Here is a 26,666-nt window from a genome sequence, read left to right as displayed (position 1 = left end):
ATGCAGGCAGGGGCCCTAGACTGCTAACAGGATGCTAGGACCATTGTTCAGGGAAGAGTGGGCATATATAGCATGTGCTGTCATGTGCATTATTAAGAGGAATCAAAGCTGTCAAGTGCATTATTGAAAGAGGGGTTTGTGCATGGCTCAAGCCAAGAGGCGTCCACACTTACTAAATCATCCCCTCTCTTGAAAGAGTGATTATTTTGGATAGCCAGACATGGACCCTTTCCTTCATTGTTTCCTAGTTATAAAACTGTCTGGGTCTGACGTGAAGAATTGTCTTAATATGAACAATTTTCTCTTGCCTAATTGAAGTACTATTAAAGCAACACATGATCTCCTGTTTGATGGATTTTGCTCCATCTCACTCATCTCTCCTTGTTGGTAATCCTTAAATCACATCACTTTGCTGGGTGGGGGCTCATTCAGCTCAGCACCTAGAATTGAGGGTCTCTTTTCACATTCTATATTTAGATGGTGCCTTACTAAGTGGTTCACATTGGTCTAAGACTCTCTGTTGCCCAGGTTGGCCTTGGACTCTTTGTAGATCAGGCTGTCCTTGGACTTTTGATCTACCTTCCTTGGCATCCCCAGTAGCTGGGTTTGGAGTCTTAGGGCAGCAGGCCACACTCACCTTCCTTTGCTTAAACCCTTTGTTATGGGAGCACCTGCATCTCTTCACTTTGCCAAAGAGTTTGTTGCTAAACTTCAGAAAATTTTTATAATTGTTAGGTAACAACCAGTTTGCCTGAACAGGTTGAGTGTGTACTTCTCTATTTTATTGTATTTTAAATTTTATTATATTTATTATTTATCTATTTATTTGAGGGAGTGGGTGTGTACTTATCATGGCTTGTATGTAGAGGTCAGAAATCCCCCTCCCCCATTAGTCAAATTGGTCTATCTGTGACAGGTAGCTGAGGCAAGTTTGTTAGGGATGTCAGGGCAGGCTCTGACCTTAATACTTCTGGTAATACCAACAGGGTAATCAGTCAACCATTCTCAACACACCAGTTAAAGAGATAAGAAATACTGAAATGATCAACGGACTCAATTTGCTAATAAAAAGACATAGACTAGCAGACTGGATATGAAAAGAGGACCCAGCATTTTGCTGCATGCAGGAAACACACCTCAGAGACAAAGACAGACATTACCTCAGAGTGAAAGGCTGGAAAACAACTTTCCAAGAAAATGGTCCGAAGAAACAAGCTGGAGTTGCCATTCTAATATCAAATAAAATTGACTTTCAACCAAAAGTCATCAAAAAGATAAGGAAGGACACTTCATATTCATCAAAGGAAAAATCCACCAAGATGAACTCTCAATGTTAAATATTTATGCTCCAAATGCAAGGACACGTACATTCATAAAAGAAATCTTACTAAAGCTCAAATCACACATTGCACCTCACACAATAATAGTAGGAGATTTCAATACCCCACTCTCATCAATGGACAGATCATGGAAACAGAAATTAAGCAGAGAAATAGAGAAACTACCAGAAGTTATGAACTAAATGGGTTTAACAGATATTTATAGAACATTCCATCCTAAAACAAAAGGATATAATTTCTTCTCAGCACCTCATAGTACCTTCTCCAAAATTGACCACATAATTGGTCACAAAACAGGCCTCAACAGATACAGGAAGTTAGAAATAATCATATGCATCCTATCAGATCACCACGGACTAAGGCTGGTCTTCAATAACAATAATAATAATAATTTCAATAATATCAACAGAAAACCCACATACACTTGGAAATTGAACAAAGCTCTACTTAATAACAACTTTGTCAAGGAAAATATAAAGAAAAAAATTAAAGACTTCTTAGAATTTAAGGAAAATGAAGATACAACATACCCAAACTTATGGGACACAATGAAAGCTGTGCTAAGAGGAAAACTCGTAGCTCTGAGTGCCTGCAAAAAGTAACAGGAGAGAGCATATGTCACCAGCTTGACAACACACCTAAAAGCTCTAGAACAAAAAGAAGCAAATACACCCAAGAGGAGTAGAAGGCAGGACATAACCAAACTCAGGGTTGAAATCAACCAAGTATTAATGAAAAGGACTATACAAAGAATCAACAAAACCAGGAGCTGGTTCTTTGAGAAAATCAACAAGATAAGTAAACCTTTAGCCAGATTAACCAGAGGTCACAGAGAGTGTATCCAAATTAGCAAAATTAGAAATGAAAAGGGAGACATAACAACAGAATCTGAGGAAATTCAAAAAACTCATCAGATCCTACTACAAAAGCCTATATTCAACAAAACTGGAAAATCTGGAGGAAATGGACAATTTTCTAGACAGATACCAGTTACCAAAGTTAAATCAGGAACAAATAAGGCATCTAAACAACCCCATAACTCCTAAAGAGATAGAAGCAGTTATTAAAGTTCTCCCAACCAAAAAGAGCCCAGGTCCAGATGGGTTCAGTGCAGAATTCTATCAGACCTTCATAGAAGACCTCATACCAATACTGTCCAAACTATTCCACAAAATTGAAACAGATGGATCACTACCGAATTCCTTCTATGAAGCCACAATTACTCATACCTAAACCACACAAAGACCCAACAAAGAAAGAGAACTTCAGACCAATTTCCCTTATGAATACCAACACAAAAATACTCCATAAAATTCTTGCAAACCGAATCCATGAACACATCAAAACGATCATCGATCATGATCAAGTAGACTTCATCCCAAGGATGCAGGGATGGTTTAATATATGAAAATCCATCAATGCAATCCACTATATAAACAAACTCAAAGATAAGAACCACACATGATCATTTTCTTGATGCTGAGAGAGCATCTGACAAAATTCAACACCCCTTCATGATAAAAGTCCTAGAAAGATCAGGAATTCAAGGCCCATACCTAAACATAGTAAAAGCCATATACAGCAAACCAGTAGCTAACATCAAAATAAATGGAAGGACACTTGAAGGAATCCCACTAAACCCAGGGACTAGACAAGGCTGCCCACTCTCTCCCTACTTATTCAATATAGTACTCAAAGTCCTAGCCAGAACAATCAGACAATGAAAGGAAGTCAAAGGGATACAAATTGGAAGGGAAGAAGTCAATATATCATTATTTGCAGATGATATGTTAGTATACTTATGTGACACCAAAAGTTCCACCAAAGAACTGCTAAACCTGATAAACAACTTCAGCAAAGTATCTGGGTATAAAATTAACTCTAAAAAATCAGTAGCCTTCCTCTACTTAAAGGATAAACAAGCTGAGAAAGAAATTAGGGAAATGATACCCTTCACAGTAGTCCCAAATAATATAAAATATCTTGGTTTGACTTTAACCAAGGAAGTGAAAGATCTGTATGACAAGAACTTCAAGTCTCTGAAGATAAAAATTGAAGAAGATCTCAGAAGATGGAAAGATTTCCTATGCTCATGGATTGGCAGGATTAATATATTAAAAATGGCCATTTTGCCAAAAGCGATCTATAGATTCAATGCAATCCCCATCAAAATTCTTACTCAATTCTGTATAGAGGTAAGAAGAGCAATTTGCAAATTCATTTGGAATGACAAAAAACCCAGGATAGCGAAAACTATACTCAACAATGAAAGAACTTCTGTGGAATCACCATCCCTGACCGCAAGCAGTATTTCAGAGCAATAGTGATAAAAACTGTATGGTATTGGTACAGAGACAGGCAAGTAGATAATGGAATAGAAGACCAGAAATGAACCCACACACCTATGATCACTTGATCTTTGACAAAGGAGCTAAAACCATCCAATGGAAAAAAGGAGAATTTTCAACAAATGGTGCTGGTTCAACTGGAGGTCAGCTTATAGAAGAATGCAAATCAATCCATTCTTATCACCACGTACAAAACTTAAGTCCAAGTGGATCAAGGACCTTCACATCAAATCAGATACACTCGAACTAATAGAAAAAAAAAGGTGGGGAAGAATCTCAAACACATGGGCATTGGGGAAAATTTCTTGAACAAAACACCAATGGCTTATGCTCTAAGATCAAGAATTGACAAATGGGACCTCATAAAACTGCAAAGCTTCTGTAAGGCAAAGGACACTGTCATTAGGACAAAATGGCAACCAACATATTGGGAAAAGATCTTTACCAATCCTACATCTAATAGAGGGCTAATATCCAAAATATACAAAGACCTCAAGAAGTTAGACTGCAGGAAGACAAAAAACCCTATTAAAAATGGGGTACAGAGCTAAACAAAGAATTCTCAGCTGAGGAATAGTGAATGGCTGAGAAGCACCTAAAGAAATGTTCAACATCCTTAGTCATCAGGGAAATGCAAATCAAAACAACCCTGAGATTTCACCTCACACCAGTGAGAATGGCTAAGATCAAAAACTCAGGTGACAACAGATGCTGGCGAGGATGTGGAGAAAGAGGAACACTCCTCCACTGTTGGTGGGATTGCAGACTGGTACAACCACTGTGGAAATCAGTCTGGAGGTTCCTCAGAAAATTGGACATTGCACTACCTGAGCACCCAGCTACACCACTCCTGGGCATATACCCAAAAGATGCCCCAACATATAACAAAGACACATGCTCCACTATGTTCATAGCAGCCTTATTTATAATAGCCAGAATCTGAAAAGAACCCAGATGCCCTTCAACAGAGGAATGGATTCAAAAAAAGTGGTACATTTACACAATGGAGTACTACTCAGCTATCAAAAACAATGACTTCATGAAATTCATAGGCAAATGGATGGAACTAGACAATATCATCCTGAGTGAGTTACACCAATCACAGAAAAACACGCATGGTATGCACTCATTCATAAGTGGATATTAGCCCAAAAAGCCTAAAAATACCCAAGATGCAATCCACATACCACAGGAAACTGAAGAAGAAGGATGACCGAAATGCAGATGCTTTCACTCCTTCTTAAAAGGGGGAACAAAAATATCCATTGGAGGTGATTGGAAGCAAAGTTTAGAGCAGAGACTGAAGGAACGGCCATTCAGAGCCTGCCCCACATGTGGGGCATGTATATACAGCCATCAAAACTAGATAAGATTGATGAAGCTAAAAAGTGCATCTCCTGAGAGATACAACCAGAGCATGTCAAATACAGAGGTGAATGCTAGCAGCAAACCACTGAACTGAGAAAGGGACCCCGTTTGGGTGAATTAGAGGAAGGATTGAAAGAGCTGAAGGGGCTTGCAACCCCATAAGAACAACAATACCTGTTGTGGTTTGCCCTGAAGTTATCTGTATTTTGATTCCACTGCCCCAAGGACTGCTGCCTAGTCACTTACTCAGAACTCAGGTGACTTCACCAGAACCACCTCCCCATTGAATTTGTAAAGTACAGGTGAGGGGCAGGTACAGGATAGAAGGAGGCCTGTCATTGGAGGAGAAGGAAGGATGGGCGGGAGAGAAGTTTGAAGAAAGAGGAGGAGACTAGAACAGAGAGGAGAGACAGGAGAGAGGAGAGGGGGAGAAGCCATGGCAGGTGATGTTAAGATTCTGCTCTGTGTATCTACAGGTATCAATGTTCCTAAGGGATGGATGGTACTGGGCTTTGTATGTTTAAGTGGGCAATTATATCTTACCAATTGGGTCAAAGATTATTGTGTTGTGTGTTCTTTTATGTGAGGGTTTGAGTGTAGGAAAGTGTGTGGCTGGGATGTGTTTCCGCCAAGATATCTAGCAGGTGTCTTGGGGCACCACGGTGTGGACCCAGCGGGGTAAAAGACAGCTATACTTTTTTTTTATTTTTATATTTTTACAACAACAAATACCAACCAACCAGAGCTTCCAGGGACTAAACCACTACCCAAAGACTATACATGGACTGACCCATGACTCCATCTGCATATGTAGCATAGAATGGCCTTGTTGGGGCACCAGAGGAAGTGAAAGCCCTTGGTCCTGCCAAGGTTGGACCCCTAGTGCAGGGGAATGTGGAGGGGCGTTGGTGGGGAGGGGGAACACCCTCACTGAAGAACAGGAGGGAATGGGATAGGGTGGGCTTATGGCCGGGAAACCGGGAAAGGGAATACCATGTGAAATGTAAATTTAAAAATATCCCCCCACACCCCCCAAAAAATCTGATCCCACTTGTTCTTGTTTCAGGGCTCTCAGTTCAGAGTAGTCTGTCCTGTAGGCTGGCCCAATAGTTGTAAGTAGTTTCTATCTTTTATCGTAAAGATGTTTGTTTATCTGCCCTATTCTTCAAACCCGAGCTGGCTCAAGTGGAAGGTCTAAGGAGTCAAACGCTGAGCCGGAGAAGAAAAGCATGGTGACCAGCGCCCGTGTTCCTCACTCCATACAAGAAGGAATCAAAACATTCTGTCAAATACACAAGATTCCATTGCCTTCAGAAAGAGATCAGCGCACTCCAGTCTTCAGGAACTGAGTATGTTTCGGAAAACAGACGCCCTGGAGTCCGGAAGTCAGGTTTCCTAACCCTGCTTGGAGATAAACCCTCACCTGGGAGCGACTGCTCTGGGCTGAAGTCAAATGGTTTTGTTGCGATTACCTATTTAACCGATTTTCCACTTGCCTCAAAGAGCTTTTACCAGTATCATATTCCTTGGTGGAAGTTACATAACTTTTAAGTGCTAAGTCAACTTTGCTTAGATTGAAAAAGAAAAGAAAAGGAACAAAAAAAAAAAAAAATGAAGAAGGTATTCTCAAGTGTTGCCTGTGCTACCTAACCCCGCACCCGTTATTTTTACCTCGAGAAATTCTGGGTTCATCTTTGGGGTATAGTTCAAATATAGACTGTTTGGAGATAGATAATAGCACAAGAATGTTCTTTCGTGGGTTTCATTTTATTCTCTCTCACAAATATAGCCTCTTGTTCTCCTCTCGGTGACCTCTAAGCCAAAGACTTCCAGAACATTCTTTTCCCCTTTTGTTCCCCTGCTTTAAGAAAGAAAGGCTGTTATAATAGCAAGTCATAATCTAATGGTGTCCCGCTGGTACTCCCCACTGCTCCTTGTCTCTCTCTTCTTCAAATATGTTGTCACACATAAATATAACATCTACCGCCCAGGCCTGTTAACAGAAACCCCCACCCATCCTGCCCCCAATTAAGGTGCCAACACCACACCTCTCTCCCAGCCTCTGAAGAACAGATTGCCTGTTACATCACTCAAGCCCATTATTCCCTTCCTCCCGGTGGCATCCCGCCCTCTTAGATGCTTTCTGCTGGTGGTTTAAGCAGAGGCAAGACATATTTAGCATTTTAAGATTAATATTATATACGCTTGACTTTTACAAGGCTAGATACCCAGGGGACTGACGTTTAATAGATGTTAATGGAATTTAATTTTTACACACATTAGGTATGAACATTTATCTTCTAAGTAAAATAGTATAGAACCTTATGTAACACCAGGAACATTTCAAAACAAATTATTATTATTTTTTTTCATCTGGCAACCTTGAACCTAGTTACTGAGCAGACAAGCTGCTTTTTGGTATTTAGACTTTAAAACCTGAATATAATTATCATTAATTGCACTGAGAATGTCAGTGTTAACTTTGCATGTTCCATAGTTATTATCATTGCTACATAGTTCTGAAATGGTATTTAAATAGAAACTTTCTCCACAACCTATTTTACCAGTAGTGGCTTTCATTTAAAGAGGAGCTGCTGCTGCAAATAAAAACAAAACCAAGTTAAGCCAACGGATCAAACAAAACGAGCCCAATCCTGAATGTATTAAATAATAATCAGCAGAGTTACTTTTTGAATTTCTTTTCTTTAATGAAAAAAAAAAAAACCTCCAAGAAAGCATTATCCATCAAAAATAGCTTGCAAAAGGTAAACATATTTGTCAAGGTTCGTGGGGGTAAATGATCTTGGGGCTTTAAGGCTAAGACTGGGAGTATGACAGTCACTTGAAAAACCAAAGTGTGTGAGAGGCGATCTGAATGTCAAGGTCCAATTTCACACTCTCTGGGTGTGTTTGCTCTTGGAAGCTGATCTGGGTCAGACTCGGTTAGTACCTGGATGGAAAAACACACATACAAAACAACAGGAAACAAAACTTAGCAAAACAAACAAATGTAAAAACCTCCCAGGTAAATTTCTGTATGGTGAGGTCTCTCCAGCTTCCACCAATGAAGAGATCCCCATACGCTTGGCTTGTTGCTTTGGTACTGACTGTCTCCTCAATAAACAGTGATGGATAAATACAATTTTGACAATAGCCACGTCAAAAAAGATAATGCAGTTCAAGCCCCAGAGGAAGAGGTCTGGGCTCTGTCACATATATGAACGTAAGTAAGACACATATGTAAACTTGAGTTTCCTGGATTTCTATTTTCTCTATGCAAATCTGGATGCTGCGGTTGCTATGGAATGGCCTTTTTCGCTCCTGAAGGCTTCCAAATCTTAAAATGACTCATGGTGTGTGTGTGTGTGTGTGTGTGTGTGTGTGTGTGTGTGTGTGTGTACAGGGTGATTGGCTTTGTATACATGTCATATGTGGAGACCGTTAAGTTAGCATCTACAGATCACTTCTAACTTTATTATATGAGAAAGGGTCTCCCAATGAACCTGGACTTTGCTACTTGGCTCTCAAGTATTCCTAGAATCCATCTGTCGATGATACTCCCCATTCCCCCAGCACAAGCATTACAGTCCCTGCACCCAGTCTAACTCCTTTTAGTTAGACGAGGGATATCTGGACTCAGAATCTGAACTCCACACAGCAAATTATACTCTGCCCACCGGACCATGAACTAGCCACCCCTCCCCAACCATTACTTTTGCCTTTTCATTCTGGACTATAGCTGGGTGCCAGCTAGGAAGTAGAGACAGAGACCATAGAAGTTCTGTATTTGTGACTTCAGAAATATATGAAGTCTACTGGGAGCAGCAGTTTTCACACAGAGACTTGATCAAACACGGGAAACGTATGCAAGAGAGGAAAAGGAGAGATCAAAAACAAGGAGATTTTATTTATGACTGATTAACAAATGATTAATTCATAAAAGCTGTCCCCTCCCGGGAGCACAGGATGCTTTGGTTCCTAATTGGATAGTGCCCCGATCATAAATAAGGGAGAATCCCTGTTGCCTACGGCAGAGGAGGGGCATCAACAAGACAGGCTTGTTCTTGTCTCTATCCTGATTTACCATTTGACCTTGGGCAAGCCATTCATCTTCCTCCAATACAGTTTCCCTAATTGTAAAATGGAAATAAAAATACTTACTGGCTTGCTGAAGATTAACGAGACAAAATGAATGTCCTGAAGCTCCTGGAGGGGAAGAGGCTGTGTTTGAGAAAGCAAAGGACTATTAAGTAGCGTGATTGGACTTTTCAAACAAGTTGGGCAAGAATAGCCAGGGCAATAAACTCAAGAGCTCTAAGCCTCCTTTTCTAGAAATCAAACAAACAGCTGAAATAAATAAGAGACTCGGCTTTTATAAGCGGCCCAAGGTTTCCTGCTGGTCCCTCTAGCAACTGCTGGGAAACTAGGACGTCCAGTGGCTGGAAGCCTGGCCCTGGGTTTCTTTCTTCATAGTTATCTGCCCCTTACTCTACAGCGAACTAATGAGGAGGGAATGTTCCACAGATGTATCTTCTTTTTTCTGTAAGATAGAGGATAACACTATCAATAGCCACATATATATTAGACATAAACGGAGATGCCTGGCATACAATATTAAGTTCTGAAGAAGTATTTTCAGAGAACTTCTGTTCCCTTGAAGCGTATTTTTTTTTGAAACTACTGGAAAACCGAAACCCAAAACACCAAAGGTTTTCATGTCAAATCATTGAGATATAAAGCTACACACGAGGACATTGTCTGTACTTTAAGAAGGAGAATAGGAACCACAAAACCCTCTTCCTTCAGCTGAACAAAACAAGTTTGGAACTCGGGCAACGCCTTAAAATTCCAGCACTTGGACACAAGAGGGCACTGTGAGCTTGCTTTGGCCAGGGACGGAGGATTAGTTACCATCTGTCCTAGGTAGGGAAGGTCTGGGGAACCAGAGCATCGCTCCAGGACCAGAACCATAATCTAGGCTCAGGAAATAGACTCCGGCGATCTAGGAATGTGGACATATACAGCTCCACGACGTTGTGTTTGTCCTCTTCCCAAATAGAAGAGATAGCTATTTGCGTTCTTCCTGGTAGCTATTTTTCAATGTGAGACTTTTGGAACCAGGAGCTTGGGACTCAGCACCCGGACCCCAACAACTATAGAAATACAGGAAGCATTTTTGGTGCACCCATATCAGGTATTTTGAGAGAGAGTCCCTGACCTACAACTAAAGATCCTGGAGACAAGGGGGGGACGACTCTAAAACCACTGATGGGTAGTACCATCATCAGTGTCATGACTAGCGAGAGGTATGGCCCCAGGAGGACTCTTTGAGGAAAGGCATGGGCCAAGTCTAGCTCAAAAGTGAAGCTGACTGTTACTTTTGTGAAAGGGGAGAAAATTGTTGCTGCCTGCAAGGTTTCTTAGGGTTCTATCTTCTCCCCCAAAAGATCAGATGCAGGGAAATGCGGCCCAGGAGCTCCGGTTGTCATCCCTCCCCGTCCCCCACCATCCCATCCCCCAAATCCCCAAAGCTGGGCCATGGGCACCAGGGCGGAATCTTAGTTGATTTTGTCACTCCCATCCAGGAGAAAAGTACTAGATGCCCTAGCGTTCTCTTTAACACGAGCTGCAAGGTGGTGTATCGATTAACCCGCGATCCTGGGGCAGAGAGGGGAGAGTCTGCTGTGATCCCTGTCTCAGGAAGAAAACCTCTCTTGTCCCTGGGCATGGAGCCACCCGGGGCAGAAGGGCTATGATGAGAGGTGGAGAGAAAGCAAAAGGCAGGGGAGACTGAAGGGGTCTGACACAAGGCGGTGTGCTTGTGTGGCGGGAAGAAAGGTGGGTGGGCGTGGGAAGGGATGTGGATCAGGTAGGGATGCTCTGACGAAGGAGAAAGTAATAACCCACCCCAAACTTTCGCAGATCAGACTGCCTTGGAAGGAAGGCAGTGGGAGCAGCCGTGCCCCTCCCGACGCCCACCCGGCGTGAGTAGCTGTAGCGAGGGGGAGGGGGCGCTCATCAGGCTGGACGGTCCCCACGTGGCGCCCACCCTGCTGCCAAAACGTAGCTGCTCGGGGCACAGAGCGCAGGACCACAGAGGCAGACACGCCGAGCTGTTGGAGCCTAGCAGCCAGCTCCTTTGAAGGGACATTCTACGTGCATCAGGAAAGGAGAAGGGACACTGGACTCAACAGCTTCGCTCAGCCCAGTGGGGTGACGGGGTCCTACCCTTGCACTCAGGAGAGAGTCACCATTGGCTTGGGAACTGAGCGAAGAGAAATCTAGGGATTTGGAGAAATCGGATTCAAAAGAAATGTCAAAAGATATCCAGGGCAGCCACCGGAGTCCGGAAGCTTAATAGCCACCGGGTCACCGTGACCCCGGGAACGACAGTGACTGACAAGCGCAAAGACCAGGCGCTCGCCATCATCCACGGGTCTGCTGGCTGAAGCCGCCTCCACGGCGTGGGGACCCGGGTGTAGACCTCCACGGAGACGGCCAGAAAGCGACATGCTGCGTGCAGCCTCAGAACTGCCCCAGCTGGGGAACCTTCTGGGCGGCGCGGCGCGACGGTGACCCGCGCGGGTGGGTGCGAGGGGTGTGCCCGGCCCCGCCTGCGCGCCCCTCCCCGCGGTGGCCGCGCATCCAGGGGCGGCGCGGAGCCGAGCCGTTCGCCCAGCCGCCAGTGCCCGCGAGCGCCGCGCCTGCTCGGGGAATCCACTTCGCTGCTAGACGCTCCTCGTTCACGCTCGCTCCCTCCGCGGCTGCTTCCCATGGCTTTGACTCTGCGGCCGGAGCCTAACCACTAACGGAGAAACTTTTCCTGCCGTTTCTTCTCTCCACCCCCTTCCACGAGAGGATTAAAAGTTGCAAGAACTGGTGCGGTCCGTGTCACTTGGGTACTAGCCGGCGAGTTCCGAGTCTCAGCCATGTGCACCAACATAGTTTACGAGTGGCTGAAAGCGTTACAGCTCCCTCAGTACGCGGAGTCCTTCGTGGATAATGGCTACGATGACCTGGAAGTGTGCAAGCAGATCGGAGACCCGGACCTGGACGCCATCGGGGTGCTGGCTCCCGCGCACCGCCGCCGCATCCTGGAGGCTGTGCACCGGCTGCGGGAACAGGACGCTGCCGCTGCCGGCCTCTACTTCACACTCGAACCGCAGCCCGTGTCACCCGCACCGCTGGTGGACGCGGTGCCCCCAAGCCGCCGGGGGGAGCCATGTGGCGGCTCAGCCCAGGGCACTCGCGGGGACCCCCGTGGCCAGCCAAGCGCTCCCCGCAGCAGGGAGCTGGTGAGCTACCCTAAGCTGAAACTGAAGATCATGATCCGGGATAAGCTGGTCCGCGATGGCATTCACCTGAGCAAACCCCCATACTCGCGCAAGGTAAGGAGGCGCGGCCAAGGCGACCTTGGGGACACGGAGGGAGGGGACCAGGCCTGGCGCTTCTGTGGCGGCTCAACAGTCAGCCTAGGTGACATTTGAGAAACCAGAGTGTTTGGGCTGTCTGGTTCTCCAGTTTACTGCGTTTCTATGTATCCCTTCCATCCCGGCGTCACTAATAATAACTGCTCATTCAGATTTTGCAAACTCTTAACTGGGTATACGACACCCTGGCATACATGCTCGACTATCTGGTCCAGGGCAATGGGTGCTTGCTTTTGGTGGCCACCGGGAAATCCAGTGCCTCTAGCAGTGTCTGGCTTGGAAGAACGCCAAAAGGACGGGTCACATCTGTCTTTCAATTTTCAGCCTTCCTCTTTTTCTTTACTTTCCCCCCCACCCTGAGTTTTGAGAAACTTCCAAGAGGAGTGGGAATTCAGGGCCTGCTGGTCTCAATTCCAAGCTATTGAAAAGTGTATCATTAACACGAACCAGAGTGTGTGTGTGTGTGTGTGTGTGTGTGTGTGTGTGTGTGTGTGTGTGTGTGTGTGTGTGTGTGTTGGGGGCAGGGGTGGGAATAAACACAAAACATGTGCCTATTCAAAGGAGAGAGGTTCCTTAAGCTTTAAGTATTCCAGGGTAATGGGGTGCTGATAATTAGGGGTCACTGGTATTACTGGTTCAGTTTACAGATTCAGTTGAAAGGAAGGTGGATTCTTCTCAAAACTCCAAGTAGGTAAGTGTGAGGAAGGACAGGAGGAAATGGCATTTCAGTGCCTAGAAAGGAATTCTCACACTCAAGAGCAGGCTTCAAGTTCTCACAGCTGCCCTGTGAGGCGAGCAGACATGTGGAGTGGGGTTTGAGCAATCAAGTACCAGAAAGTGCGTCTTCACACACCGGAGCACTGTTTCTAGCTTCAAGGGGGTTGCTTTGGCTTAGTGAAGTGAACTGGTCTGGCTTCGTTTCTGGAGCTGTCCTCCTAGAGAGTGCCAATTTGGCAGAGATGCTGACAGCACAGGTAATGTCTGGCATTGCCTGGAACTCACAGGAAAATGAGCATCTCAGCCTGAAAACAAGGGACCTGGAGAAGCCTAGCTGAAAGGCTGTGAGAAGAACTATGCAGCAGGCTAGGAGTGTTAACACAACACCACAGGAGGAAGCGGCTGGTCTAAATGCTGTGTGGGTGGCATTAGCCCCAGAGGTGCTCTATCACCTCAAGTGAAGGTCACAGTGCCTAAAGGAAGCAAATTCAGGGCGAGTGGCGCACAAAGTAGATTTGGTAAAAGGGAATAATGGTTCACTACCATCCTTCTGCTATCTTGCAGGAGGTGTTTGGTGGGGGTGGGCAACAGTGATCACCTGCCTCAGAACGTTTTTCTAAGGAGGCTAGGTTAGAAAGGAGGTTTGCCTCAAGCACGTGTCCCAGCTGCCTGCTACCACAGGACCATGGATGGGTGCTGGGATCAAGACTGGAGGAGCGCAATCCCATGCTGCGCTAGCCTGAAGGAAGTCCAGTGTGGTTAGGAAGGACCACGGTCAGCGGAACAGAAGTTTATTCCAGTACCAAAGGAGCAGGAGGCCAAATGTTTGTTACTAATATACCAGAAAGTAAAGTGAGCCTGCGCCAAGAGGTGTGTAATGGAGGGAGGGCTCCGTTCAAACCCCGAACAAAAAGAAGGCAGCTACTTGTCAGGGCTGGTTTGATCTTCAACTACTGTAGTGCAGCGTCACTAAGAGGATGGGTGAGCGTGTTCGCCCGGCATGAGAGTGGATGGCATTAAAGCCATACATTTTGGTTCCATTCTTACAAGGCAAAACAGGATGAGCCCAAACATCAGATTGACAAGTGGGGAAGCGTCTAAGGGACGAACACAGTGTTTGAGCAGAGGCTTTGGGCTGTGATTCCTGCTTAGATCAATAAGTAACGTGGCAACGCGTTTCCCCGTCTTCCGGTCAGCAGGATCTCTTAAAGCTTAGGAACTCATTGTATAGCTGAGGCTGGACTTGGACTCCAGATTTTTCTGTCTCTGCCTCTTGAGCGCCGGGATCACAGGTGTGACCAGCACACCTAACGGCAACACATTTTTGTAGGTCAGATTTGTATAAAAAAAAATTCAACTTGCATCGACACTGTTTATTTTCCACGTAAAGAGTTACTTCTGTCAACTTTATTTAGTTAATCTGTGCAGCCTAAACTGTCTTCAAACTCTGCCTCTCAAAGTATTAGAACTATAGGCATGTGCCACCAGGCACAGCCTTCCAGTTTACTTTTACCTAAATATCCCATTGCGGTAATGCTTACCAATAAAACTTGTCCACTTTTACTTTGTTGTTATTGTTGCTGCTGATTTTTAAAGACAGGTTCCTTTGTGTAGCACTGGCTATTCCTAGAACTAGCTCTGTATACCAGGTTGGCCTTGAACTCACAGAGATCTGCCTGTATCTACCTCTCTAGTGCTGGGATTAACTGCATATGCCACTACCACCACTGCCCAGTTGATTTTGCTTTCTATGTGGATTTAATTTTCTTTCTTTAACTGATGGAAAAAATCAACTGGGGGCAGTAATAGTCCCATTACCCTCTTCAAGATGCTCCTTCTGAGGAACCAATATATAGATATGGAGAGCTTCATTGTATGAAAGAACACATATTGACGTAGGAATTAAATCATAATTAATGCATATAAAACTGAACACCCAACTATGAAGTAGCAACTCACGTTGTTTCTTTGGAATTTGCTGTTTATATATGATGGCTTCTCAAGTTCTAGATTTCCTATTGCGTGGGATTTTGTTTTCTGATGCAATTATTTCTCCCATGAACAGAGCTGGGACCTTTTCTTTACAATGTAAATTTTCTTCTGTACCTTGGCTCTGTCATGGTCATTATCAGAATGTATACCGCTCATTACATGGAATGAGAATTCAGGTTGGTAGGGTAGACTCACTCTCCCTGGCAGTCACAAGCATGGCCAATCTTTAGGACATTGTACTGCAATGAAAATACTGTGTGGTTTAGAGGTGATCATGCCAAAGGTGTCATGGTGGGGTTGGTGAGCCTTCTGAAGTGAATTGTGAATTGAAGAATTTTTTCAAGAATGACTGGAAAGGACTGTAGGACTTGCATCAGTAAAACACCCCCAGGTTTCCTGGTCAATGAGCTAAACTCTAAGGAAAAGAAAGGTTTTCTTGTTTTTCCTTCACATTGGAAAACCAAGAGTTTGCGGATATCGGGCTTTAAGTCAGAAGACATGGATGAGTCCCTTGGTGCCTCTTTTTAGAGTTTCTCATTACTGTGATCTCTAACTCTACTACGGGTCATGCTTATATGCACAAATATACAAGTATAAATGTATATACTTTTCATGTACACTTTTATACATGTGACTTTTTTTGTGACCAAGCTTCTCTACCCCATACCTTCCTTAGGTTCTAGCTTACTGCGATTGGCAGGATGCAGGCATCCTGTCCTCCAAGATTGTAGGGACTAGCAGGGAAGACATATGATACAATCTACAATAATAATTGTTGCACTGTTTTGGTGGGACGCACAGGATGCCATGAACAGGGCATCAAACTTTTTTACATGAACTAGGAATATGGGGCACGTTAGCAGAGACAAAGGAGGAAGCAGAATTCTGGAAAGCACTAGAAACCATGGTGTTTCAAGGCAGAGAAACTGGAGATTGTAACCAGGTAGGATACTCATGGGGTAGATTTGTAGAGTTCTTTAAAAACTTTTAATTCATTATTGTCATTCTGTATGTGATATGTGTGCATGAGAGAGTGTTGCATATGTCACATTACATGTGTAAAGATCAGAAGACAGCTTTGTGGAATGGATTCACCTCCTCAGCTTTTACTTGGGTTTGAACTTATGTCACCAGGCTTGCTCAGTGAGCTTCCATACCCGCTGAGCCGTCTTCTGGATAGACTTCTACAGCTCTTCCTTAGGAAATGTCTTCTTGTGCCTCCACCAGCGGAAGCAAGTATTTAAATTAGTGTAGCCTTGTTTAATAATGTTGTAGAGATGGTAATCGTCATTCACACATTAGTATAGATTAAATTAACAAGGTAATGGTAAGAAGGCTTCGAGGTGTCCTCAGAGGAGGTAGCCTAAGAGGAAGGAATTTGGAAAGAAAAAGTTGCCACTAAGACTTGTGCGTAGGGCACAGAGTACTAGAAAGGAAGAGATCTTGGCAGAGACATGCTGTGTCCTTTGGAATTTTGCCTGGGGTCTTGGCAGAAGCTGACATGACAATAAATATTGTTCCTCCCAAGAATTCCTTCTGTGTGTGTGACTTTACCAGGACAGACTGGAAGCTGACAAACTTTAGCTTTTCCAGTTCAACTAATATCCCCAAATATCCTCGGTCTAGATCCTTCTAGGCTTTTTCTTTTTCTTTCAGTCCAGTTGGAACACTGTAGAAAGGAGAGATGGGGAGGAAACAAGAGTGGATGTTTTCTTCATGCTCATGACAGTTTATGAGCTGTAGAGTTCGCATATAAGTGGACCCTCTGCTGTCCACTGACATGTGCATTTGTTATATCTTACCCATCTACCCATCCACCCATCCACCCTTCCACCTATCCATCTTTGCCTTCTTTAATCTACCAGCTTGTCTGTTCCTCTATCCATTGACCCATCCACCTATCCATTCTTCTTCCATTTAATCAATATTGAACGTATGACATAGATTGGGCCCTAGCATTAGAATGACAGTTTGCTGCAGACATGATCTTTGCTTGTATTTGCAGTGCTGAGCTCAGTACCTGATACATGGTACTTGGACCCTATCAAAGATCAGTGTTATTTTTATAAACACTAGACATCAGAATATTTGACGCTCGTGTTTATTTCAATGAGAAAAAGAATCAATTGTGGGGGAAAGGAGAGTAAATTAATGATGACATTTAAAAAACAAAAGAGCTTAAGTGATACTGAAGGAGATAAAATGCTGGCCCTGTAGAACACGCAGAGTTATCCAGTGTAGCAAGGATTAGAGGAAATAAGTGGGATTCTCACAGTGTCTGGAAAGGGGGGGGTCCTCCACTAGGATCAAAATCAATTCCTTATGAACTATCAAGTGTAAGTAGACATGCCAAGCATTTGAGCCACCAGGAAGGAGGCTTCTGTCTTCCTTTACATATTATCTGCTCTGAAAGTCATGTGCTGAGAGTAGCATGGACATTCCTCTCCCAAACTTCACCAGTTTTCTGTGAGTTATACGGCTTTTGGAGTTCCCCTGGGGAGAACAGCATTGTACATTTCTATCCCACTGTGGACAATGTAGTGTAATGGTTATGAACTCTGGCTCAGACTAGATGCTCAATGTAAGTCCCAGCTCTCTTCTGCCCTAGGTTACCTGGGCAGCACTGCAGGAGAAGGCAACTCGATTGGCTGCCTCTTGGGGTTGTTAAGTGGGTTTGATGATCTCAGTCTCCTGAACTTATGAGATCAACATCATGTCTGTCTAGAGCTGCTCCAACAAATACCACACACGGGGTATTTGCCGTTTAAGACAATGCAAATGTGTTCTCTGCCAGTTCTGGAGGCTACAAGTTCAAGATTGAGGGAATGGCATGACCTCATTTGAAAAGTCCTAAGGGCTTACAGTGTGATTCACCTAAACAAGGTCTTGCCAAGGGCTCCAAATGGCTTCTCTTTGTCTGCCTTGAGCACTCCAGGCATCATCAGATCTACAGGGTCATATGGCCCAAGTGACTGAGTGACTTAACTCTAGACTGGACCTGCTGGAGACCTTCTGTTGTTTGGGGGCTTCTAACTAGCAGCTTCTCCGGTTTCGTACTAACAGGCTGGAGTAGCCTACCCAAACGTAGCCTCTCAAGTGCAGAGAAGCACTTGGGGCTTTGCATACTGCGCCTCTTTTTCGGTTGTGGGAGGGTGGAAGCTGCTACAACTTAGCCTCCTTGTACTTCACCGTGCACCATCCCAAACTGTAGGACGTCTGAAGATTTCCTGAGGCGGAAGCCTTCTGCATCTTTGTCAGACTTGTCTCATACCTTTCTGATCTGCAAATGTATTACCAGGAGGTTTGGAGTAACTGTTTCCATCTTTCTCGAATTGCCCAAGCCATCAAGGTCCAGGAACACGGTGAGGTAATATGGAGGAGATACGTGACCAAGATCTCTGTTGAATAAAATGTGATATATAGATGGAGGTGGGTGTGTGTGTGTGTGTGTGTGTGTGTGTGTGTGTGTGTATGGTGTGTGTGTGTGGTGTGTGTGTATGGTGTGTGTGTGTGTGTGGTGTGTGTGGTGTGTGTGTATGGTGTGTGTGTGTGTGGTGTGTGTGTGTGTGGTGTGTGTGTATGGTGTGTGTGTGTGTGTGTGGTGTGTGTGTATGGTGTGTGTGTGTGTGTGTGTGGTGTGTGTGTATGGTGTGTGTGTGTGTGTGTGTGGTGTGTGTGTGTATGGTGTGTGTGTGTGGTGTGTGTGTATGGTGTGTGTGTGTGTATGGTGTGTGTGTGTGTGTGGTGTGTGTGTGTATGGTGTGTGTGTGGGGGGGGTATGTGTGTATGGTGTGTGTGTGTTTGAGAGATAGAGGCAGATTTTTAATAAGAGGAATAATAATAATAAAATAATAAACAAACAGACAAACATTAGCTTCTGCATAGAATCCTTGAACAGGAAAGGGAATTCCATGGATGATAAATGCATGTGTCGCTTTACTTAATAAAAACCTTATGTTTGAAAAGTGGTTCCTTTAAATGTCCAATTCACAAATGACTCAAAGGCATCTAAACCTCAGGCCCGTCATGGCTCGGTGCTCCCGATTCCCCTTCAGCAGCAGCTGGTTGTCCTCTTTTCCCATGACTATTCTGATTACCAAATTAAATGAAGTAGGGTGCTGAGTCTGGCTGTGGGACTCTGGCCTTAGGACCCCTGTTCTGATCAAGGTGTAGGTCTATAGTCCCCAGCTAAGCTTACTGCTTGTCTGAGACTTTGGTAGCAAACCACCCGTCAGGTTTCACACTCAAGGCTGTGGTAATTGGGAAGTCCAGGTGACTCAGCGTAGCTGTGGCCTCCTTTTTGTTGTCTGGTAAAGCTTAAAACAAGTGATCTTAGGGCTGGTGCCTCACTTCAGGAACTCAGTGCTCCACGCCTTAATCATGATACACTTTTCCTTTTGAAGAATGGTTTAAGTTCTTTAAAACTTGTTAAACGAACACGCCAAGTGTATACATTGGCATTGCGCAAACAGGAAAATTAAATCATAAAATTTGATCTATTTTTAATTTTTAGTTTTTTTTTTTCTCCAAAAGTGATATTCTGTAGCTCAAGCCAGCATAGAACTCAGAGAATCTGCCTTCCTCCATGTCTTGGGTGCTGGGATTACAGGCATGAACTTCCACATCTGGCTAGAGGAGACTGCCTGCCTAGAGGTCAGGCGGTGAAGGTGCACTGATGTCATTGCTAGCTGATATCAAAATGCTTCTGGTGGGCCGTATTAACAGACTCCAGGAAGAGCATTTGGCAGATGAACAGCGTGGCTTATGGTGAGTGCTTGGCTTAGTCATCCCCAGCTGCTCTTCTTTCAGGGTTCTCTCAGGTACCTCAACTTCTTCTGGCGTGTAATACACACAGAGAGCTCTATGCCACTGAACTCAGAGGCTCTGTGCATGGCATGGCCTCCTGACACCAGAAGTAGGGATTTGGTAATGCCCATGTACTTGGTAGTAAACCCAAGGTAGAAGTTTCATCCTCTACCATTTCTAGTCAGTTCCACCGGTCAGATTGTAGTGGAAGTCATTTCTTAAAAACTAAACTATTCAAAATTAGGTCTTCAAAGTGCCCACTTAGAAGATTATAGTATTGCCGGATATCCGGAGCATTTCTTGAACTCCACAGGCACGGACATGCTTTTGGAGGGTCTTTTATGGCAGTGAGCTCCGACTCTTCTCAGGTAGGACTGACTTGGGGGTAAGCATCTACTGTCATTGGAACCAAACAAGGCAATTAAGAGGGTGGCGTTTGGGGTTGGGGATTTGGCTCAGTGGCAGAGCGCTTGCCTAGGAAGCGCAAGGCCCTGGGTTCGGTCCCCAGCTCCGAAAAAAAGAACCAAAAAAAAAAAAAAAAAAAAAAAGAGGGTGGCGTTTAACCAACTGTGAGATGGAGACAGAACCTGTCAGCGAAACAACGTAATTTTGCTGTAATGTATAGAGGGGCTTTTAGAATGTATGGCATTTATAAACCTTTTTGTATTTTTATGACAAAAACAAAAAAACAACAACAACAAAAAAACAAACCAAGCCCTTAGTGTGAATTCATGTTTGCCAATATGGAAACTTTCCCGGAAGGATTCGTAACCTACAACAAATGGTTCTATGGTATTTTCAAATAAGAAAACCACCAGTACCAATTGCTGCCAAAAGGTAATTATGGTAAAGGTGTCAGTGGTGCACTGGGGTGGACTGAGGCGGAATGCAGAGAAATCCATTTTCTGTGCTGCACTTGATAGATTACTCAGGATTCAGACGGTGCTATGGTTTCCTTAGGGCTTGGCATTTGCTTATTTTTATGTTCTTGCAAATTCCTTCCTGATGCTTCCAAGTCAAGCCATAACAGCATTTCAACTTGCTTTTCCTCCACTTGAGGTGGGGGGGGTGGGGTGGGAAATGATGTTAGAGATAAAGGGTGCCCTGTCACAAGACCAGACTGGTGTCTGCTCTTACATGGAAAGGCGTGCCAGGAAGTGACTTTTTTTCCCTTAAGTTCTGTCACAAGATGAAGACTGAGGCTGGCTCTTAAGATAGCAAGTGGTAGCCAGGGATACTTGGAAGAGCATTTACTGAGGTGAAGGGTGGTGCATTAGGGACTGCTTGTAGCTTCGTGAGCTCATAGTCAGGATAATGGTCAAGGTGACATGTATCCCCTGGCTGAAGCAGACTTCTTATTACCACTCCTGGTATTGGGGTGAATGGATTTTATCAGTTCTTTCCTACATTTTATGAAATGTTGCTATTTAAATTGACCACTGATTCGGGCTTGGGAAGAAATAGGAGAGGAAATAAGACGATATTTGTTTTCAGTCAATATAAAAACTATTAAAGACCAGTGAGTGTGGAACATGCCAAGAGGCATTAAGCATACGATTTGTCTTCCATAAAGACTAAGTGACATCTAATGGTTTAAAGAGATCTTATTACCACTTCTAATTGAAATAAATGGTCTGAGGAGCTCTAAAAATCTTACTGTTAAATTTACATAATGTTACAAACATAAACAAAATGAGATCTACTTCATTCTGAACAGGTCAGAAAGACAAGAAAAACAATTCGTAGGTATTCACTACTAACAGAACCCATAATGAACAGAGAGGACAAGTTCTAAGATTTTTTTTTCCTCTAAGAACACAGACTAAAGATGCACCTACCATACTTGACACAAGTAAATCATAATTCAATATTTTATCTTTATTTGACAAATTATTTTAAGTGAGTCATGCAATAATTCACTATTATGTTATCTATTCCTTGCTGTTAAAACAATTAATAATTAAATGAGATAAAGTGTTCAAACTTCAGGGAAGTGTGCCATCTAATTGAATAGAATTTTCACTCAGCTATTTCTGCTTGCATACTATATTCTGGTTTACTCATTAAAAATTTTAATACATAAACTCCAAGTGGCCACATAGGACTAATAGAGTTGAAGTAACTCACGTGTTATTGTTTTGCTTTTATATATCCTGATACTACTGCTCTTGTTTTGGGTTGATCGGTTTTCTTGGGAATATTTGGTACTACGACGCAGGTGTGACACCCCAAGTTTACTCTCCTTGAAGGACTCTTGGAGCCATTCCGTGGGTGTGGAGTCAACTGTGTAATGGGATGTCTGCACTATCTTAATCCATGTAAACCAGAAAGGCATGGGCTAGGAGCTATGAACTTGATGAGTTTTGCAGACCCCTGAAGCTCCACGTGTGTTCCCTCAGTCTTGCCCAGAAGAAATATCTTATCAATGATACTGATGAGGATTATGGATAGGGCATGTGTTTTTTCATGTAGGGGTATATGTTTGTGGGCGTGGTATAGCTCTGTGATGTAAACATAGATGTGTGTGTCTATGAAAACCAGAGGAGGTAATACGGGTGTCTTGCTTTACCTCTCTCTACTCCCTTTGAGACAGAGCTTTCTACTGACCCCACAGCTAGATTGGAGGCAAACGCTCTCCAGTGATCTTTCTTTTTCTGTCCTCCCCAGGGTGGGGGTATATATGTGTGTGTGGGGGGCATGCTTGGCTTTCCTCATGATTGCTGGAGATCAGGCCCTCATTCTTGTGTAATAAGCTCTGTTATCCATGGAGCCACCTCTTGGTTCCCATTAGGAAGTCATTTTGACACCTACAGGCAGCAATTGGGATACATGTCTCCATGTTAGTGTGAAGTATAAAATCCTGATGGTTTAAAAAAAAAGTATTTCTGCTGAAAATGATGCCCATATCCATCTCATAGACTTGCAGCATTGACTCAACGATATAATATATGTGAGGCTACTCTGTAAATATTGATGAGCCCCGCAGATTTAAGGTGTTCTTATTGGCAGTGTAAATCACAATGCTTATAGGAAATTATTTTTAAATGTTGAAGAGTAGAGACACGGCACTGAGGAAATTTGGAGAACAATGAGGTGGATGGATCAAGAGAAACTGTAAATAGCCTGTATTAACATTTCTAGCATGATACTGCACGAAAATTTAAAATTTCATGTTTAGAACCATGTATGTTTATCTTAGGGTTTCTTTTGCTATGATGAAACATCAGGACCAAAAAGCAAGTTGGGAAAGAAAAGGGTTATTCAGCTCACACTTCCGCAGTGATGATCATCCCAGAAGGAAGTCAGGACAGGACCTCAAACAGGGCTAGAACTTGGAGGCAGGAGTTGATGCGGAGGCCATGGAGGGTGCCGCTTACTGGCTCGCTCCCCTGGGTCAGCCTGCTTTCTAACAGAACCCAGGATCACTGGCCCAGGATTGGCACCACCCACAGTGAGCTGCCCCTCCCCCCAACTGATCACTAATTGAGAAAAATGCCTTACAGCTGAATGTCAGAGGCATTTTCTCAAGTGAGGCTCCTTCCTCTCTGATGATTCTAACTTGTGTCAAGTTGACCCACAAGACCAGCCAATACAATGTGTAAGAATGTCGGGTTTGTATAAAATAGAAAGAACTGGTCAGCAGGTATCATGTGAAAACTAGTTTTATTTAGCATTGTGAAGATACTGTTGATGAAATTGGATGTATTTACAGTGTGCCGTGTGGTATTTTTTATATATGAGCTCATTGTGAAATGATTCTATTAGTCAAGTAAGTTTTCTCATCACCCTCCTTATTTATTATGTCTTTGTGACAAAATACATTGAAGATCTAATCTCCTAGCAATTATGACACTACAAAACATTAATATTAACTCAAATTACTGTACTGCATAGTAGATCTCCACATTTATCCTAATTGAAACTTCATACCTTTTAACCAACATGTTCCCAGTTATGCCCTACTTCAAAAGTGATTTTAATACCAAGATATATTATGCCTCAAGTTGGTCATACTTGACTTTGGCATTGTCTCTCTTATTGTTCTGACACCTGTGGGTATTGCTACTGATTTTTATAATCTTTGTTACTTGGTAATGTCATTTTTCTACTCTCTAAGTTGCGTTTCTTCAATTACAGATTATGTCCCTTTATATTTGTGGATTTTCTCAAATTGCAATTATGTATTTCATATTTAAAACACCCTTTTCCTCTTTTTTTTCCTCTTCTGATTATTTTTCTGGTGCTTTCTATATATTAAGGATGTTATTAATGCTTTAATAGAAGTTGCAAACATTTTTTCCAAATGTAAGAATGTGGAATGTGTTCAGTTTACAATTTTATAGATTTTTCTATATCATAGATTTAAATTTCTTATGCGTTATACTTTATTAGTAATTTTAAGCTATTTTTCTAAACTGGAAGAATACAGGAAGCATATAATCAAATATTTTATTTATTATTTATTCAGAGGTGTTGTTTCATTCTACTGAACCCTATTCATAAAATGGCTATCATCTCACTCACTTATTAAGCTTCTGTAATGAGTGAATGAAATATATTAGGTGAGAAGGGCCTTATAAGATAACCTAGCATAGTGGTCATTCAAAACAACTGGCTAGCATTTTATTGTTATACATAATTTAATGGTTGTAAATTGTTCTTAATCTGAAGGTCATATTTTCAGTTATTTACCTCTTTGCCATTTTGTTGATAAGACATCATTCCTTCATAGTTAAAATTAAATTAATTTTTTAAAATTCTAACAAGAACAACTCGTTGACTATGATGATCAGCGTTCAGGAGTCTTCCATAGGGCGAGTACAGGCTCAAGTTCAGTGTGAGCTGCATAGGTCGTTCCAAGCTGGCCTCAGAATCACAATAAGACCAGTCTCAACTCAAAGTGCCTGCCTGTGGTCCAGTTGGGGAATTGAAAGCAGGAAGGATCAAGAGTTCAAATTCAGTCTATCCACATAGAAGATTTTAGGCCATTATGGGTACATAGACTCTGTCTCAAACAAAAGAAAAGAAAACAAAGAACTCAAAGAAATATTTCCCAAAACCCAACCCAACCCAAACCAAAAATCAAGGCAACCAAACAAGAAGTTTTGAACCTATTGTAACTTTTGAAACTATTGCCTTACTCGATTTTCATTCGCCTTACGTACTTTCCTCTGCATGGGTAAAGAGAACCAACCTTGATTTTTGTGATTGTTTTCATCCTTACAAAACTGGCGCTCAAGTCCATTGTCAGTGAACACACATATAGATTCCGTTTTTGATTTCCTTGAAACCGTCTAATTTGTCTGAATTTTATTTTGGTGCATGATATAATGTAATATGCTAGTGTGATTTATAATTATGCTAGGCACATCATTTTCTCACCTACTTATTGACATTATATTTCTCACTTCTTTTTCTGGTGTTATTGCATTGGCCTCAGTTTATCAAGCATACACACACACACACACACACACACACACACACACACACTAATAAATGTAGAAAATAAATTAAAAAGCTTTCTTTTTAATGGAGCTCCATGTTGAGGAAGTATTCAGCTGACAAACTTCCCCACACAAAAGCACTCTTACATATCTTTATGAGTAATGATGAAGGGTCTTTAAAAGCAACCAGGGTGAGATAAAGAATTAATAAGAATCTTGTTATCCAGTCTTTATCACATTTTTTTCCTATGGTATCTTTCTTTTGTCAGTAATGCTACTCTTTGTCTCCTGTGCTCTGCCCTTTTCTGTTCCCAGCTAACTCCCATGCCTTTTAGTGGAAGATACAGGCTGGGACTTCTTGCCAGATGCTATGTTAAATTGAAAACCCTTATAAGGAAAATGGAAGGGGCATTCATTTTCATTTAAATATTTGGCTTTGCATAGCAGTCAGAGCTCAATGTGTAACAAAGGTAGAACTGGAAAACTCTCCAAGGAATACCAATTTAACACACCTCCATTTCTATTTAAACTTTCACTGAAAGGTCAAATGGATAGATATGTTTTATAGAAAAGAAAAAAAAAAGTCAGTGAAGCATGGACTAAAAAAATGGAGCCTAGAAATAGTATGTTTGTGGAGAAGATGTGTAAATCAGGTGCTGAAGTCAGCTGAGTTTGCAAAAATGGATACGCCCAACACTCCCCACGCTAGCCATCAATCATGTGATAAAGATATAGCCACTTTAAAGGACCCATGTATCAACACGGCGGAATGCAGCCCTGCTGCGTTATGAAGCACTCCTCTGGGAAGCGCTTGATTGACAAAAATAGTACTGCTTTAAGTGGTAGCAATATTTTCATGGCCAGAAAGTAATAAAGCTATACATGAGCTCCGTGAAAAGAAAATATTTGACATAAAACCCCCCAGAGCAGTGCTTGGGACGTGCTTCCTACAGGATTAGGTTAAGGTGTGAAGTAGTTCCAGCTAATGGGGAAGCTGATAATTTGATAAGTCGTTAATTACATCCAAGACCCTGTCATCTGTAGGCATCTGAAGAGAGAATGGGATTAGTCGCCACCTGGGATGACAGACCGCACTGCATCGCTGCTTGCTTAGGTTTGGGCACCAAGGAAACAGGTCAGGAGATGCTTCTGGAATCCATTATACGTTCGAACGGAGCCAGAGGGTATGCAAAGTAATTTACTCTTAGAGACCCACTTCAT

The 26,666-nt window shown here is 42.9% G+C and overlaps 1 protein-coding gene and 1 long non-coding RNA gene across 2 annotated transcripts in view; one reads left to right on the top strand and one right to left on the bottom strand.

Annotated features, from left to right (window-relative positions):
- Positions 1-7,739: 7,739 nt before the first annotated feature.
- Positions 7,740-10,539, bottom strand: LOC120098775 (uncharacterized). The gene is made up of 2 exons (XR_005497180.2): positions 9,218-10,539; positions 7,740-8,006 (listed from the first exon to the last, which is right to left on the bottom strand). It is a non-coding gene; the product is annotated as an uncharacterized LOC120098775 (long non-coding RNA).
- A 1,158-nt stretch (positions 10,540-11,697) lies between these two features.
- The window catches only part of Samd5 (sterile alpha motif domain containing 5), a 49,361-nt gene continuing 34,392 nt past the window's right edge, over positions 11,698-26,666 (top strand). Inside the window, exon 1 of the mRNA NM_001108901.1 lies at positions 11,698-12,444. Coding sequence (NP_001102371.1) covers positions 11,986-12,444 — 459 coding nt within the window. The 5' untranslated portion in view covers positions 11,698-11,985. The remainder of the gene's footprint in view (positions 12,445-26,666) is intronic.

This window comes from Rattus norvegicus, chromosome 1 (genome assembly GCF_036323735.1).
Source record: "Rattus norvegicus strain BN/NHsdMcwi chromosome 1, GRCr8, whole genome shotgun sequence".
NCBI lineage: Eukaryota > Metazoa > Chordata > Mammalia > Rodentia > Muridae > Rattus > Rattus norvegicus.
Note: the sequence above shows the minus strand (reverse complement) of the source record. Positions and strands in the feature narration are given on the sequence as shown.